Below are 12,429 nucleotides of genomic sequence, written 5' to 3'. Positions count from 1 at the left end.
TCTCGATCAAAAGGGGTATGATAGAATCAAGTCGAGATGCAATAATCTTAGCGAAGATCTTGCAGTCGTAATTGATAAGGGAGATTGGGCGAAAATTTTTACATAAAGAATGGTCCTTGTCAGGCTTAGGGATAATGACGATCAGGGCATCCATAAAGGAGCCTGATGCTTTCGCATCAGCAATGAAGGAATTAAACAGCTGCAATAATTTAGGGGCAAGCAAAGATTTGAAAGTACAATAAAACTCCACCGGTAATCCGTCCGGGCCGGGGGCTTTTGATTTCTTTAAAGCTTGAAGGGCGGTGATAATCTCTTGAAGGGTAATATCCGCCTCTAAGGCAGAAAACTCAGCATTCAGAGATGGGGGAGCAGGAAGTCCAGAAAAAAACTTATCAAGATTATAAGAGGAGGGGAATGTATCATCTGAGTAAAGAGATCGGTAGTAGTCATGAAAGACCGCTGCAATTTCTTCATCAGAGGACACCAGATTATTGGTGGATTCATCCAAGATAGGACCAATGGTCTTACGTTCAGAGCGAATTTTTAAATAATTCGCTAGCATTTTACCTGCTTTATTTTGCCCTCCGTGAAATTTAGATTTAATTCTAAGTAAAACATTGCAGGCATCAACAGTGGCAATTTTGTTAAGGTTGGTTTTGGCTATAATTAAACTCCTAAGTGAATCAGCATTTCTGGAGGAAAAATAGTCATGCTCTAATTTTTTCAACTGTTGTAATTGGTCTTTATACTTTTTCACATTGGCCTTTTTCTTCCGGGACACAAAAGAAATAGTAAAAGCACGGAGCGCCGCTTTAAAAGCATCCCAGTTGTTAGAAGTGGAAGTGTCTGATGGGTTGTTAAAGGTGAAAAATTCATTAATAAAGGAGGTGACTTCTTTAATATAAGTTGTATCAGAAAGTAGGTGAGTGTTAAACTTCCAGCGATTGTATTTGGTGGAGGTGAGTGAAAGGTCGAACATAGCATAGACAGGGGCATGATCAGAGATAAAGATAGAGCCAATTTCAGATTTTTGGATACAAGGAAGAAGGGATTTGCTAACCAAGATATAATCAATTCTGGATCGGGTTTGGTGTACATTAGAAAAGAACGTATATTCCAACAAATCAGGGTTACAGGTTCTCCAGACATCATACATTGGGCGAGAGGCAATGGCCGATTGAAAGGATTTATGGGTCTTATCCGGTTGAAATTTGTACTTAGATAAGCGATCCGAGAAAGGATCCAACCATTGATTAAAATCGCCTGCTACAATAATATTGGGACAATCAGCTGTGGAGAGGAGAATTTTGATATCATTCCAAAATTTTGGATCTGGTTTCACAGGGCCATAAATGTTTAGCAAGATTAACGTTTTATTGTGTACAACAACCTTGGCCATTATCCATCGACCTGCGTCATCATTTTGAGAGGAAATAATTTGCACAGATAAAGTTTTGTGAAACAATATGGCAACCCCCCCCTTCTTGTCAACAGCAGGGGAAAAAACAACTTGGCCTACCCATTGCCTTTTTAATTTCAGTGACTCGACGTCATTGCAGTGAGTTTCTTGAAGAAAGGAAATTTGGGAATTAAGTTTAGATAAATGAGAAATTACCTTTTGTCTTTTAACAGGATTTCCAAGACCACGGACGTTCCACGTAACAAAATTACACATACGCAAGGGTCAGGGGAATGTGATACACATGGTGTGGAAATACTTCGGAGACACAACGACACTGGAAGACAAAATGCGCATAAGGGTTACACAAGGGAACAACAAAACATAAAACCACCTTATTAAGAAGAATCAACAAGCCTTTGACAATGTAATACATAAAAAGAAGTCCAAAAGCACCATAATCATGAAGAAATGAAGGGAAAAGAGCGAAGAGGAAACATGGAAAAACTCGAGAGAAGAAGAGAGTGACGCACCGACCAGAGGAAGACTGAAATAAGAAAGAGCGCGAAGGAGCAGGTGAGGGAAAGAAGGTGAGCAGAGGAAAAAAGCATAGGAAAGCAGAGAAGGAAAACAGGTCAAGGAAAAGAGTCCAGACCTGAAAGACATCAATAGAAAAGTAAAATTGGAGCGTGATGCGACCGGAGAGAAGACAGCGGTGTAATTCACATGGGTACAATTGGAAGCAGGACGTAACATAGGTAATCATATAGCGGAAGCGAGATATGAGAAAGGGAAGAAAGAATTTGAACAGGAATAAGCAGTAACAAGCAGTAACAAAGAGGGAGAAACGTGATTAACAAACGTACAGTAAGCAATAAGCACTAAAGCATATGGAAAGCTATGTATAAGAGGAATCTAAGGTAACCAGAAAAAAGCTGTTAATAGCTGTTAAGAGCACTACACTGAAGCAGCAAAAAAGAAGAAGCGCTCAATGATTTGTGTCCATATTCCGAGAGGAGATGTTATTGAGAAACAGTTTTAGTTTTCCCGGGTCATCAAAGGATCTCGTCTGGCCGTCGTGGGTGATCTTGCAGATGGAGGGATGGAGTATGCCATACTGGACGTTCAAGAGCCTCATTTGTGGACGCAATGCAAGAAATTCTTTGCGACGAGCATTGGTCGCATTGGAGACATCTTGTGAGATAAAGATATTGTGCCCAGACCACGATAGGTGACGTTTGAGTTTAGCTGCTTTAAGAACAGTCATGAGTTCTGTGAACTCCAGAAACAGCATGATAATCCCACGAGGTTTGGTGGAATTCGGTTGAAGGCGACCTAAGCGGTGAGCTCTCTGTATATTCAAAGGTGTAGATGACTGAAGGCCCAAGAGGTCATGAAGGAATTTTCGAAGGAAAAGCAACATATCTGGACCTTCAATATTCTCTGGCAAGCCAAAAAGACGGAGGTTATTCCTTCGATTACGATTCTCCAAGTCCTCAGTATGGAGCTTCAATTTGTGAATTTCTTGTACCAATAACGGAATTTTTATGGCAACATCTTGAACGTCACTGACGCGTTGTTCTAACTCAGTCACCCTACCTTCCATGACAATCCATCGGTCCTCAATTTGTTGCAATTTTTCGTTAGTGGCGGCCATAAAAGGCTGAAGACCACGCACTTCCTCTAGTATGTTATCCAAAACTGGGCTTTGCGATGAAAGAATAGGCGAGGGCGGGTCATTCTTCAGCCTTTTAGGCTTTGCGCCAGAAGAAGACGGTTTATTTGGAGGATGGGAATCATTAGACATCTTGGCACTTTGACGAGATGCTTTTTTGGCGGGAAAAAGTACACGGAGTTCTCTCATACGCTGTAAAGTTTGACAAAGATATTCATAAAGCCACTACAGCATCACCTTAGAACAAAAAGAGAAAGATACACAAAGCTGCAATGCATCCAGCCTGTGGCTCTGAAGATACCGGAACATAGGGGTTAATCACGGCTCCTCTGAAGAAAAGACAAAATTATGAGACCTTCTCCGGGGAGAGAAACGATATAGAACAAGCATGGCCAGGGGCAACTGGCGACTGTTGAACTTGGAACAGACTCCCTCTCGAAGAGAAATGAAGCAGTAAAGCATCAAAGCATGACTGGATCCAGGAAATGCGTGCGCGGTGTTTCAGGAATAGAATGTCGGCGCCTCGATACAAAATGGCCGCCGTCGGGCATTACCTCAGGAAATCAAACCGCCACGTTTCCGAGGGATAGGAGTGGAAAAAACAGCCAACGAGGAGCAATTCAGAATCACGCCATGTTCCGCTGGTAAGTTCTTCTGGAGACAGTGCCCGTAGCTCGCTGGGAAGCCTTCCACACAGCTACATAGCACCGCGTCCGAGCGGAGCTAACGGAGATCCGCCATCTTCCCTCGGCGTCCAAGCCACGCCCCCTGATCCTAACTCTAACCTTATTCCTTATGCTTACCCTCACCCTTACCAAACCATAACCCTTACCCATATTCTAACACTTATCCTTTCTGTATCCAAAATCATACTCTAATCCTAACTCTAACCTTATTCCTTATGCTTACCCACACCCTTACCTAACCATAACCCTTGCCCATATCCTATCGCTTACCCTTATCTGTATCCTAAACCTTGTTCTAAACCTAAATCTAAACTTATTCTTTACTCTTACCTTCACCCTTACCCATATCCTAAAGCGTATCCTATCTGTATATTAAACCTTATTCTATGCTTTACCTTTACCCGCCCCCTTACCACACCATCACCCTTATCCATAACCTTACCCAGTGTTTTAAATAGGATAAAGATATAGGTGCTCACCAAAGTGAGTGGGGGGGAGTTGGTCAGTTTAAGGGCTTGACTTATAGGCGGGCATTTAATAAAGACCGCAAGCCATGTAGCAACAGCAGCACCTAGTGGTCTTCACAAGTGATGGGGTTCAACGCCCACCTGGAACTCCAGCTAACGCCCCAACATTTTTTACCCTATAACTTTTTTTTAAAGCGTGATGAAATGGTGCAATTTTCACATACATTTGCTAAAAAAGACATAGGTTCTGAAAGCACACAAGTGAAATATTCCTGCCCTTTGTGGTATAGTATTCTCTCACATGCCTTTAGACATTTTTGAGAAAATGGTCGCAAAAAAGTACATATTTCAACACAATTATCCAAAAAAAACTGTCTAAAATACCTCTGGTAATACAGGCAGTTCAGACCATTGGGTGAACGTGGTCTGGAGTCAAGGCCATGCATATCATAATTATTGTTATTGCCCACATTTGAGAGGGCTGGAAACTGAGCTGCAGTTTGTTATGGTTTCATCGTGTAGAATGTTATTTCGGCATTGTATCCTAGTTTTGAGAACCCTATAATTTAGACTAGCCTTGCGCTAGACAGTAGATACTTTCAAATCTATCAGACACATTTCCACGAGTAATAGGGAGTCTACATTATTTTCAATCAGCATCTTGTTCATTTCAGGTAAATGTTTTGGTGGGATACAGGTATTTCAGTAAACCATGTTCTTGACCATTGCAGGTCCTCCTTGAGGTGTGACTGTCTCCTGGTAGGGATAACCCAAGTGTGGTACTTTTGTATTGATTGCCGCGTGTCATTGGTGATGGATATATCTATATTTTGTAGAGAATGAAGTTGCTGGGACAAGTTGACCCACCATTGTTGTTGACCCCTCGTCTCGGCGAGTCACAGACGGGAGAGGGAGTGTTAAACGGGCTTATCCTAGGTGTGCCACCAGCATGCCCGCTGCGTTTTCCCACTGCACGGCTGTGCTGTGGCTCGATTTAAATAGAGAGTGGAGAGTATGTCATGCAGGGAGCAGAAGATTGCAATAGATATCACCTCCTCCAGCATATAAAATGTATACAGTCAACAGGTAGAGTAAAGGAGAGATCTTGTAGAGCGACCCTTTGTCTAAGAAGTTCATGATCTGTGTGGCAGGAAGTCACCAGTGTCTCCCTTATTTTCATGGAGGGATGTTCACATACTCTGAGGTGGAGTAGTGTTCCAATAAAACTTTCTTCTCCCAATCTTTGTTACCAGTTCCCATCCCCCTGTGACAATACAGAGTTGGGCATCAGATCTGCTCTTGAAGGTAAACCTGGAAAACAGATTGAAAGACTTTTCCTGATCAAGTATTAACCCCGGATAGTGGCAGCACCTCTTGGTACAAAAGTAGCCCCTTTTCTCCAAGGTTCTGTGCAGTGGTGTCCACACCTTTTCTGTGGGACACATACCACCTCCATCCAGTATGTAGGAGGATCAGAGCCCACCCCTTGTACCATCCAGCCGAGCATTGTCTCTTCTTCACTTTATCTTTGACGAATGTTGGTTGGCACACCTCCATGCCCTCCCAGCATCGCCCATAGTTGAAATCTTTCCCCTGGAACAAAGTCTGACCATGGGAAACCACAAACACTCTCAAGGTCAGCAGATGGGAGAGGGCACTGCAGCTCAGCTTGAGGGCAGAGGTCCCAAGATGCGAGCAAACACTGGGCAGGTCTGTCCCCGCCAAATTTGGAAAGGTACAAATTTATGCCCGTTTTCGGTGTGGAGTTTTATGTGTACTGTGCTGTATACATCCATGCTGGTGTTTGTTTTTGGTGGTTTCTGGGAGATTCATTCATAAACTCCAGCTTTCTATTCTGTAGAGCTTTAGGTAAGTGTATGGATCTAAGCTGGCAACTGGTGTGGGGGATTGTTATAAATGAATGATTGTTGAATGTTAACATTTTATCTGGGTACACATGAATACCACACCACAAAATGTGTGTTCCGGTTCACAGACTATCTGATTTAGTAGTTTTTTCTGTACATTTCCTTTTGGGATGTTCCCACGACTGACTTCCATATGGTTGCTTCTTGTCTGTAATGGCGCAGATGAGAGAAAACAATAACATGGCATGTGCCCAGGGAGTTACCAGTCGATTAGATGAATTCGACCAGTTCCATCATCACCTTTTCCATTCACAGTTGAGGGTCCCAACACACTGTGCCAGCACCATTGAGCCCTGACATGCTCAAACGCCCCCAGAATGGTGTGTGTTTGGTGTCTTTAATTGCGACATTTCCTAGCATGGTGGTTGTTTATCCTTTTGGGGTGAGGGAAGGTAGATTTACATATGATTGGTCTCAGCCTCTAAAGGCACAGATGAGCTAAAGCCGAAGGAATTGAAATGCACCCAGACTAATCAAGAGGGGTTCAGATTAATTCAGGCATTTCTATCAATAAATTATGTGATGTCTATTCTGTACCATATTTGGCGTGAGGGATTGAGGAAAGTAAAATTGTGAATATTGGGGATACAAAATTGGAAATGTCAGTGATATATTTATATTTTTGGACATGGGCGCTCAGTGTGTAAGGGCCTGCACTGTAAGAGTCATACATGTGGATGGGAGGATGACAGTAGCAGGGCAGTGCCCAATGTTTCTGCTTCTGACCATCAGTGCAGATAAAGGAAATGTTTTCAGTTTCAGAGACTCACATGGTCAATACCAGACTCCATGGCAGCTGCTCAGTGCTGATGAATGAAGACAGTGACAACTTCCCATCAAGCAACAAGAAAAGACAGACAGGCAACCTGGCATCGAATGGCATCCTCCTGCTGGGTAAGAGGTTTGAAGAGGTGGGACGGGCTGTATTCAGAGACACCTGGGGCCTAGAGAGAACTGTCTTATGTGTGCCAGGCTCCCACCTGAGAAACCTGCCAGGCAAAGGATATTTGTAAAATGTACATTATATTAACCACCTGAGAAAACCAGCGGGTGAATGAGGGTTGTCATATGCACACCATGCTGACCATTTATAGTACTTCCTGGGTGAGGGAGGCTCTCACTTGTACTCTAGACTGGCTATCTGAGAAACCTTCTAGACTAGAGCAGGCTTTGCACATGTACATCATACTGACTATCTGAGAAACCTTCTAGTGAGAGAGGCTGTCATGTACTATAGAATGACCATCCAGGAGAAGGAAGGGTTGCATGTGTACCCCATTTTAACCTGTAAGGAAAACCAATAGGGGGGGACAGGGCTGTCAAAATGACACCACACTGTATGATCATCTGAGAAAGCTGAGAGATGAGGAAAGCTGTCAGATTTACAGGAGACTGACTATCTGAGATGTGCACACTATACTGATCATCTGACGGATTTCTAGGGTGTGGGAGACAGTAACCTGTACACTAGACTGACCATTTGAGAAGGAAGGCTTCCACATGTTCACCATACTGACCACTGGAGAAACCCGCCAGTGAGAGAGGCGGCCACATGTACACTAGATGGTTGATCTGTAAAAACGTGCCAGGCAACACTGCTCCATTACCAACAGCAAACTACGAACAGTCAGGCCAGGAATAGAAGGAACCCAAGACTAGTTATGTCCTGATTGGGGCTCCATGCTACACCTGAGTGACAAGCCCCCAATGCGGCTGAAACCAGTCTTGGGGTGCTTGCGTTCTGGTTCTGAGAGGACCAGGCTTGGCAGTTTGGGCTTGACTATCTGATATAGAGAAGGATGGGAACTGATTTGCATATGGCTGGATGTAATCAGAGGTTACACTGTAAACAAAGAGCAATAGCCAGTGAGCAGAGACTTATTGCAAGCCTTCCTGCCTTCAACGTTTGTGTGTTTCATCTGAGAAGCCTGTCATGCGAAGGAGGGCTGTCACATGGGCTCTATTCTAACCATCTGAAGAACCTCCTGGGTGAGGGAGGCTGTCAGGTGTACTCCAGAATAACAATCTATGAACCCTGCTGGGTGGGGGCAGCCTTTCCAATGTACACTACACTTTATGAATATGTGAGAAACCTGCCAAGCAAGGGAGGACCCTCAGATGTACACCACGCTGGATGACTTTGAGAGATCCTGCTGGGTGAGGAAGGCTAGGCTATGCTATGGGACTTGTAGAGCACATGGCGACCCAAAGCCATCCAATCTTTGGTAAAAAGAGGATGCACAGCAAACAGAGATCAGCCGTCACCTGAGCAGTCAAGGCTAAAAGAGCCAGGTTTTGAGGGCTTTACGAAAATGCAGCTTAGTGTCTAAAGTCCTGATGGCCAATGGGAGAGAGTTCCAGATCGTAGCTACATTAAAGCTAAAGGAGCGCCCTCCTTTTCAGACTGAGTATCTGGGAAACCAGATGGATGAGGAAGAGCTTCCACTTGTTCACCAGACTGACTATCTGAGAAAACTGCTCGGTGAGGAAAGCTATCAGATGCACACTATGCATTATGAGAGTCTAACTGTATAAGAAACCTGACTGACTGCCCACCACTATATGACCATCTGTGAAATCTGCAGCATAAGGTATGGATGTCTAATGTACATCGTACTGACCATTTGAGACACCTGCCAGTGAGGCAAGAACTGTTGATTGTACGCCAGATTGACCATCTTGGGAACCACCCCATGATGGCAGCTTTACTGATCGAAAAATATGAGTAGAATCTGGCTGGTTGCATGGAAAGGGGTATTGGATGCACATGAATTGTCACCATTCAGTCTGCAAAATATTTTTGGGGTGTTCAAGAGGCTCCTCTTAGAGAAGCTGCCAGAACTCAACCCTATTATTGGATAAATCAGTTCTGCTAAATGTACGCCCGACAGCATTTCCCCTTCAGAGCCTACTCATATACGGTGGTCAGTGATCCTTCCATCTCTAGTCTTACCCTTCTCGCAATGCCTCTTTCTACCTATCCCATCTCCCACCCTTTCTTCCAGTATCAGGAGGTTGACTTCACTCGACCTCTTGTTCTGTGCTCCCCTTACCCTACCATGAAGCACAATGTATAAATGGTCAGCTAAATGCAGCTGAAGATCAGTGGGCGTTATGTTTCCTGGGCATGCAGCATGGCTGTAGAGAGAGGACAGGTGAGGTGGGGGCTCTACTCATGAAGGTCCAGCCCTGAAAGATGTAATAGCGCCCTGACTTCTCCTTCACACTTAGGTAAAGATCAGTTAATTCCCAGGTGCATCCCAGCTTTTACCTGTCCATCATGGAAGGGGGCACTCTGCAGCAAAGTGATCACAAAGTAATACACACTAAATACAACGCGGTGATGGTGGTTATCCTTCCATTCACAGGGATCTCCCAGGCTCAGATAGCCAGTCTTCCGATGAAGAACTCACCCGAAGGGAGCTGTCAGATGGAGAGCCAGGGACATCCGATTCTAATGTGTGATCTTGTGGCTCCAGACCCGATAAAGGAAAAAGCCAGAGCCACGGAGACCAACCAAGATCCAAAGGATGGTCAGTCGCAAAAGAAAGGTGAGTGGAGAAGTTTATGACAAGCAGGTTCAGAGAGGAGGTAACTGCAGCCTGTGAGGCAAGTAGATTGGTCCTGGTGGTGCGTCCTAATCCTATGGTGCTTCACTCAATAAATTATGGAAAGCTGCTCAAGGTAAGAAGTGTTGACTGTGGCCTGTCCATTACATTTCCAATTATTGAATCTCCCTATGAAAGAAAGAATATATCCAGAAGAGGACCCCTTGCTAGTTCTACTGAGAGTCACAAGCTTACCTTCTCCCCTGAAGTCCACTGAGGAAGTAACGCTTCTGGGATTGTTGTCATTGCTAATGTTGATTCCATTGGAAGAACACACTTGATGATAATGATTTGTCACAAAATAGGGAAGGAAAGGAAACAAAGGGCCTGATTTAGAGTTCGGCTGACAGGTGCTCCGTCACAGACATGAGGGCTTTGCTGTCTGAATTATTACAAGTGCATTATATCCTAAAGCAAACTGTAAATCAGGGTAGTAGTGCTATAACAACGTGGGGGTAGGTGGCAAGAATCCAGTACGACCCAGGATATCTCTTTTTAGGGTTGGTTTGCATGAATTGTGTATGTTTGCTGCAGCTTCACAGGCAGGGCCGGACTGGGAACGAAAACCGCCCCTGGCAAAGTGCTTGGCCGGCCCCCCCGGAGCTAGGGGGTGCCGCCGAGCTCTTTGCCAGGGCCGGTGTTCGGCCGATTTTGTTACGGGGCCGATTTTGCAGCTATGCTGCAAAAACGGCCCCGTAACAAAAACGGTCCCCAGGGGCCCAAAACCGGCCCCCACCCGTGCGGCGCACCGGGGGATTGCCCGGTGCCCGCTACGGCCAGTCCGGCCCTGTTCACAGGCACGGTATAAAGAGATGGACTCCTGCCCTGAGGCATGCATGGATTTGAAAAGCTTGGGCTCAAGCTTTTCCTGCAGGATGTAGTAGTGCGTGCTGCATCTGAGAAAGACACCATTGAGCTCACATACGTGACATGGAACAGCACCGGTGGAAGCCTCTCCCCATGTGATCAGCATTGACACTCAAAGGAGTGCAGTCCAGATCTAAAGGAAAGAGACGTGTGTCACAACATTGCTTCAAACCTGATATCCACCCATTCACATCGGTCGACCACAATGCTCATTACCAAAATCACTTCATTGCCGACCCCTTCAGCTTTTCTTACTTACAACATGACCCCTCAATGCTAAACCAAGCCTATGCCTATACACACCTACCTTTGAAGAGCATCTCTAATCCAGCTTCTACTCCAACGGGCATACCTTCCTATGTAACCTTCTGTTTTTAAACACTTATTTTGTTCAGGGAAATGTAAGACCACATCCTTTCTTTTCCTCATCTCCCTTTGCCTTTGTTATGATTTATTCAGGTGGCATTCACAAACACTTCCACTCTGCTTCCCCTCTCCTGGAGCCGCCGTCTGACCCCCACAGTCCTCCATTTTGCACCTAAACAAGCATTTTGCTTTAAACTTCCTTAATTCTACCTATAAGTTTGGCTTGATGTACTGTTGTTCCATTTTCAAAAAGTGGTTGCAATTTGTACACCACGTTTTACGAATGGAATATTATTTTGCAAGCTGACTTATGTCCTAATAGGTCGGATCACAAAATACAGATTCGCAGTGTGTAGCAGATTGTCCTGCCAAATTAATATTTATTACGCAGATCGCAATTTCCAACCTCCTATGATTGGCTGCAATCACAGGTATGGTGACCTGCAAGAGACAGCAGACCAACATGTCTATCATTGCATTCCAAAATGGAACACTTATGTTTTTTAAAGCAGCCCATGTTTCTTAAAGAGACGGATGGTGCTTTAAAAAAAAAAAGGTTTTCAGTTTTGGAAAACCTCTGGGGAAGCAGGTAATGGTACCCTGGACCACTACTTAATACCCGAGGCAGCCAACATAATTCACAAATCCTCCTAAGAGGACCTCTTTTATTCTTTGAGAATCAATTACCACCCCAACTCGAGGTTGGTAACCGATCAGTGGTTTTTGATCGAAATTGCAGTCATAAATCATTAATACTTTACTTTCTAAATCAGAAATAGAAGGGGGGGGTTCACCTTTCATGCCCCTTACTATTTGCGATTGGGAAAGGATTGCAGAAGTCTACACGAGTTGGAAAGATTTTTACGACTCATAAAAGGACTTTTCTAAACAAAGAAAAGCCATTTGACAACACAAACCCTATGGGCCCGATTCACAGAACTAACCTGAGACAAAATCCTAAACTTATTACTTTTGGTATTCACAGAATGCACTTACTACTTTTGGTTAAACTTACTACTTTTGGTATTCACAGAAAGCATTTAGTAGTAGAAAGCTAACTTCACTGCTACTAAATGCCTTCTGTGAATACCAAGAGTAGTAAGTTTAACCAAAAGTAGTAAGTTTAACCAAAAGTAGTAGGTGCATTCTGTAAATACCAAAAGTAGTAAGTGCCTTCTGTGAATACCAAAAGTAGTAAGTTTAGGATTGTGTCTCAGATTAGTTCTGTGAACCGGGCTCTATGATTTTATTAATCACTGGGTTCCTAATTACAAAAGAGCTTTGTACATTAGTAATTTTATTCTTAAAGTGTTAACACTGTTTAAGTTAAATGGAGTTATTCTTTTCCCCAGCAGGTTCTCACTCTTATTTCCAGATTATGACTATTTCCAAATTTCATCGTGCACAGAAGGAAGACCACCACAACACATTAA

At 44.0% G+C, this 12,429-nt stretch overlaps 1 protein-coding gene across 1 annotated transcript in view; it reads left to right on the top strand.

The window, feature by feature from the left end:
• LOC146812772 (uncharacterized) overlaps nt 1-12,429 on the top strand; it is a 159,637-nt gene that overhangs the window by 141,789 nt on the left and 5,419 nt on the right. Inside the window, exons 9-10 of the mRNA XM_085619883.1 lie at nt 6,912-7,049; nt 9,524-9,706. Coding sequence (XP_085476009.1) covers nt 6,912-7,049; nt 9,524-9,706 — 321 coding nt within the window. The remainder of the gene's footprint in view (nt 1-6,911; nt 7,050-9,523; nt 9,707-12,429) is intronic.

Source organism: Triturus cristatus, chromosome 7 (assembly GCF_964204655.1).
Source record: "Triturus cristatus chromosome 7, aTriCri1.1, whole genome shotgun sequence".
Classification (NCBI taxonomy): Eukaryota; Metazoa; Chordata; class Amphibia; order Caudata; family Salamandridae; genus Triturus; species Triturus cristatus.
Note: the sequence above shows the minus strand (reverse complement) of the source record. Positions and strands in the feature narration are given on the sequence as shown.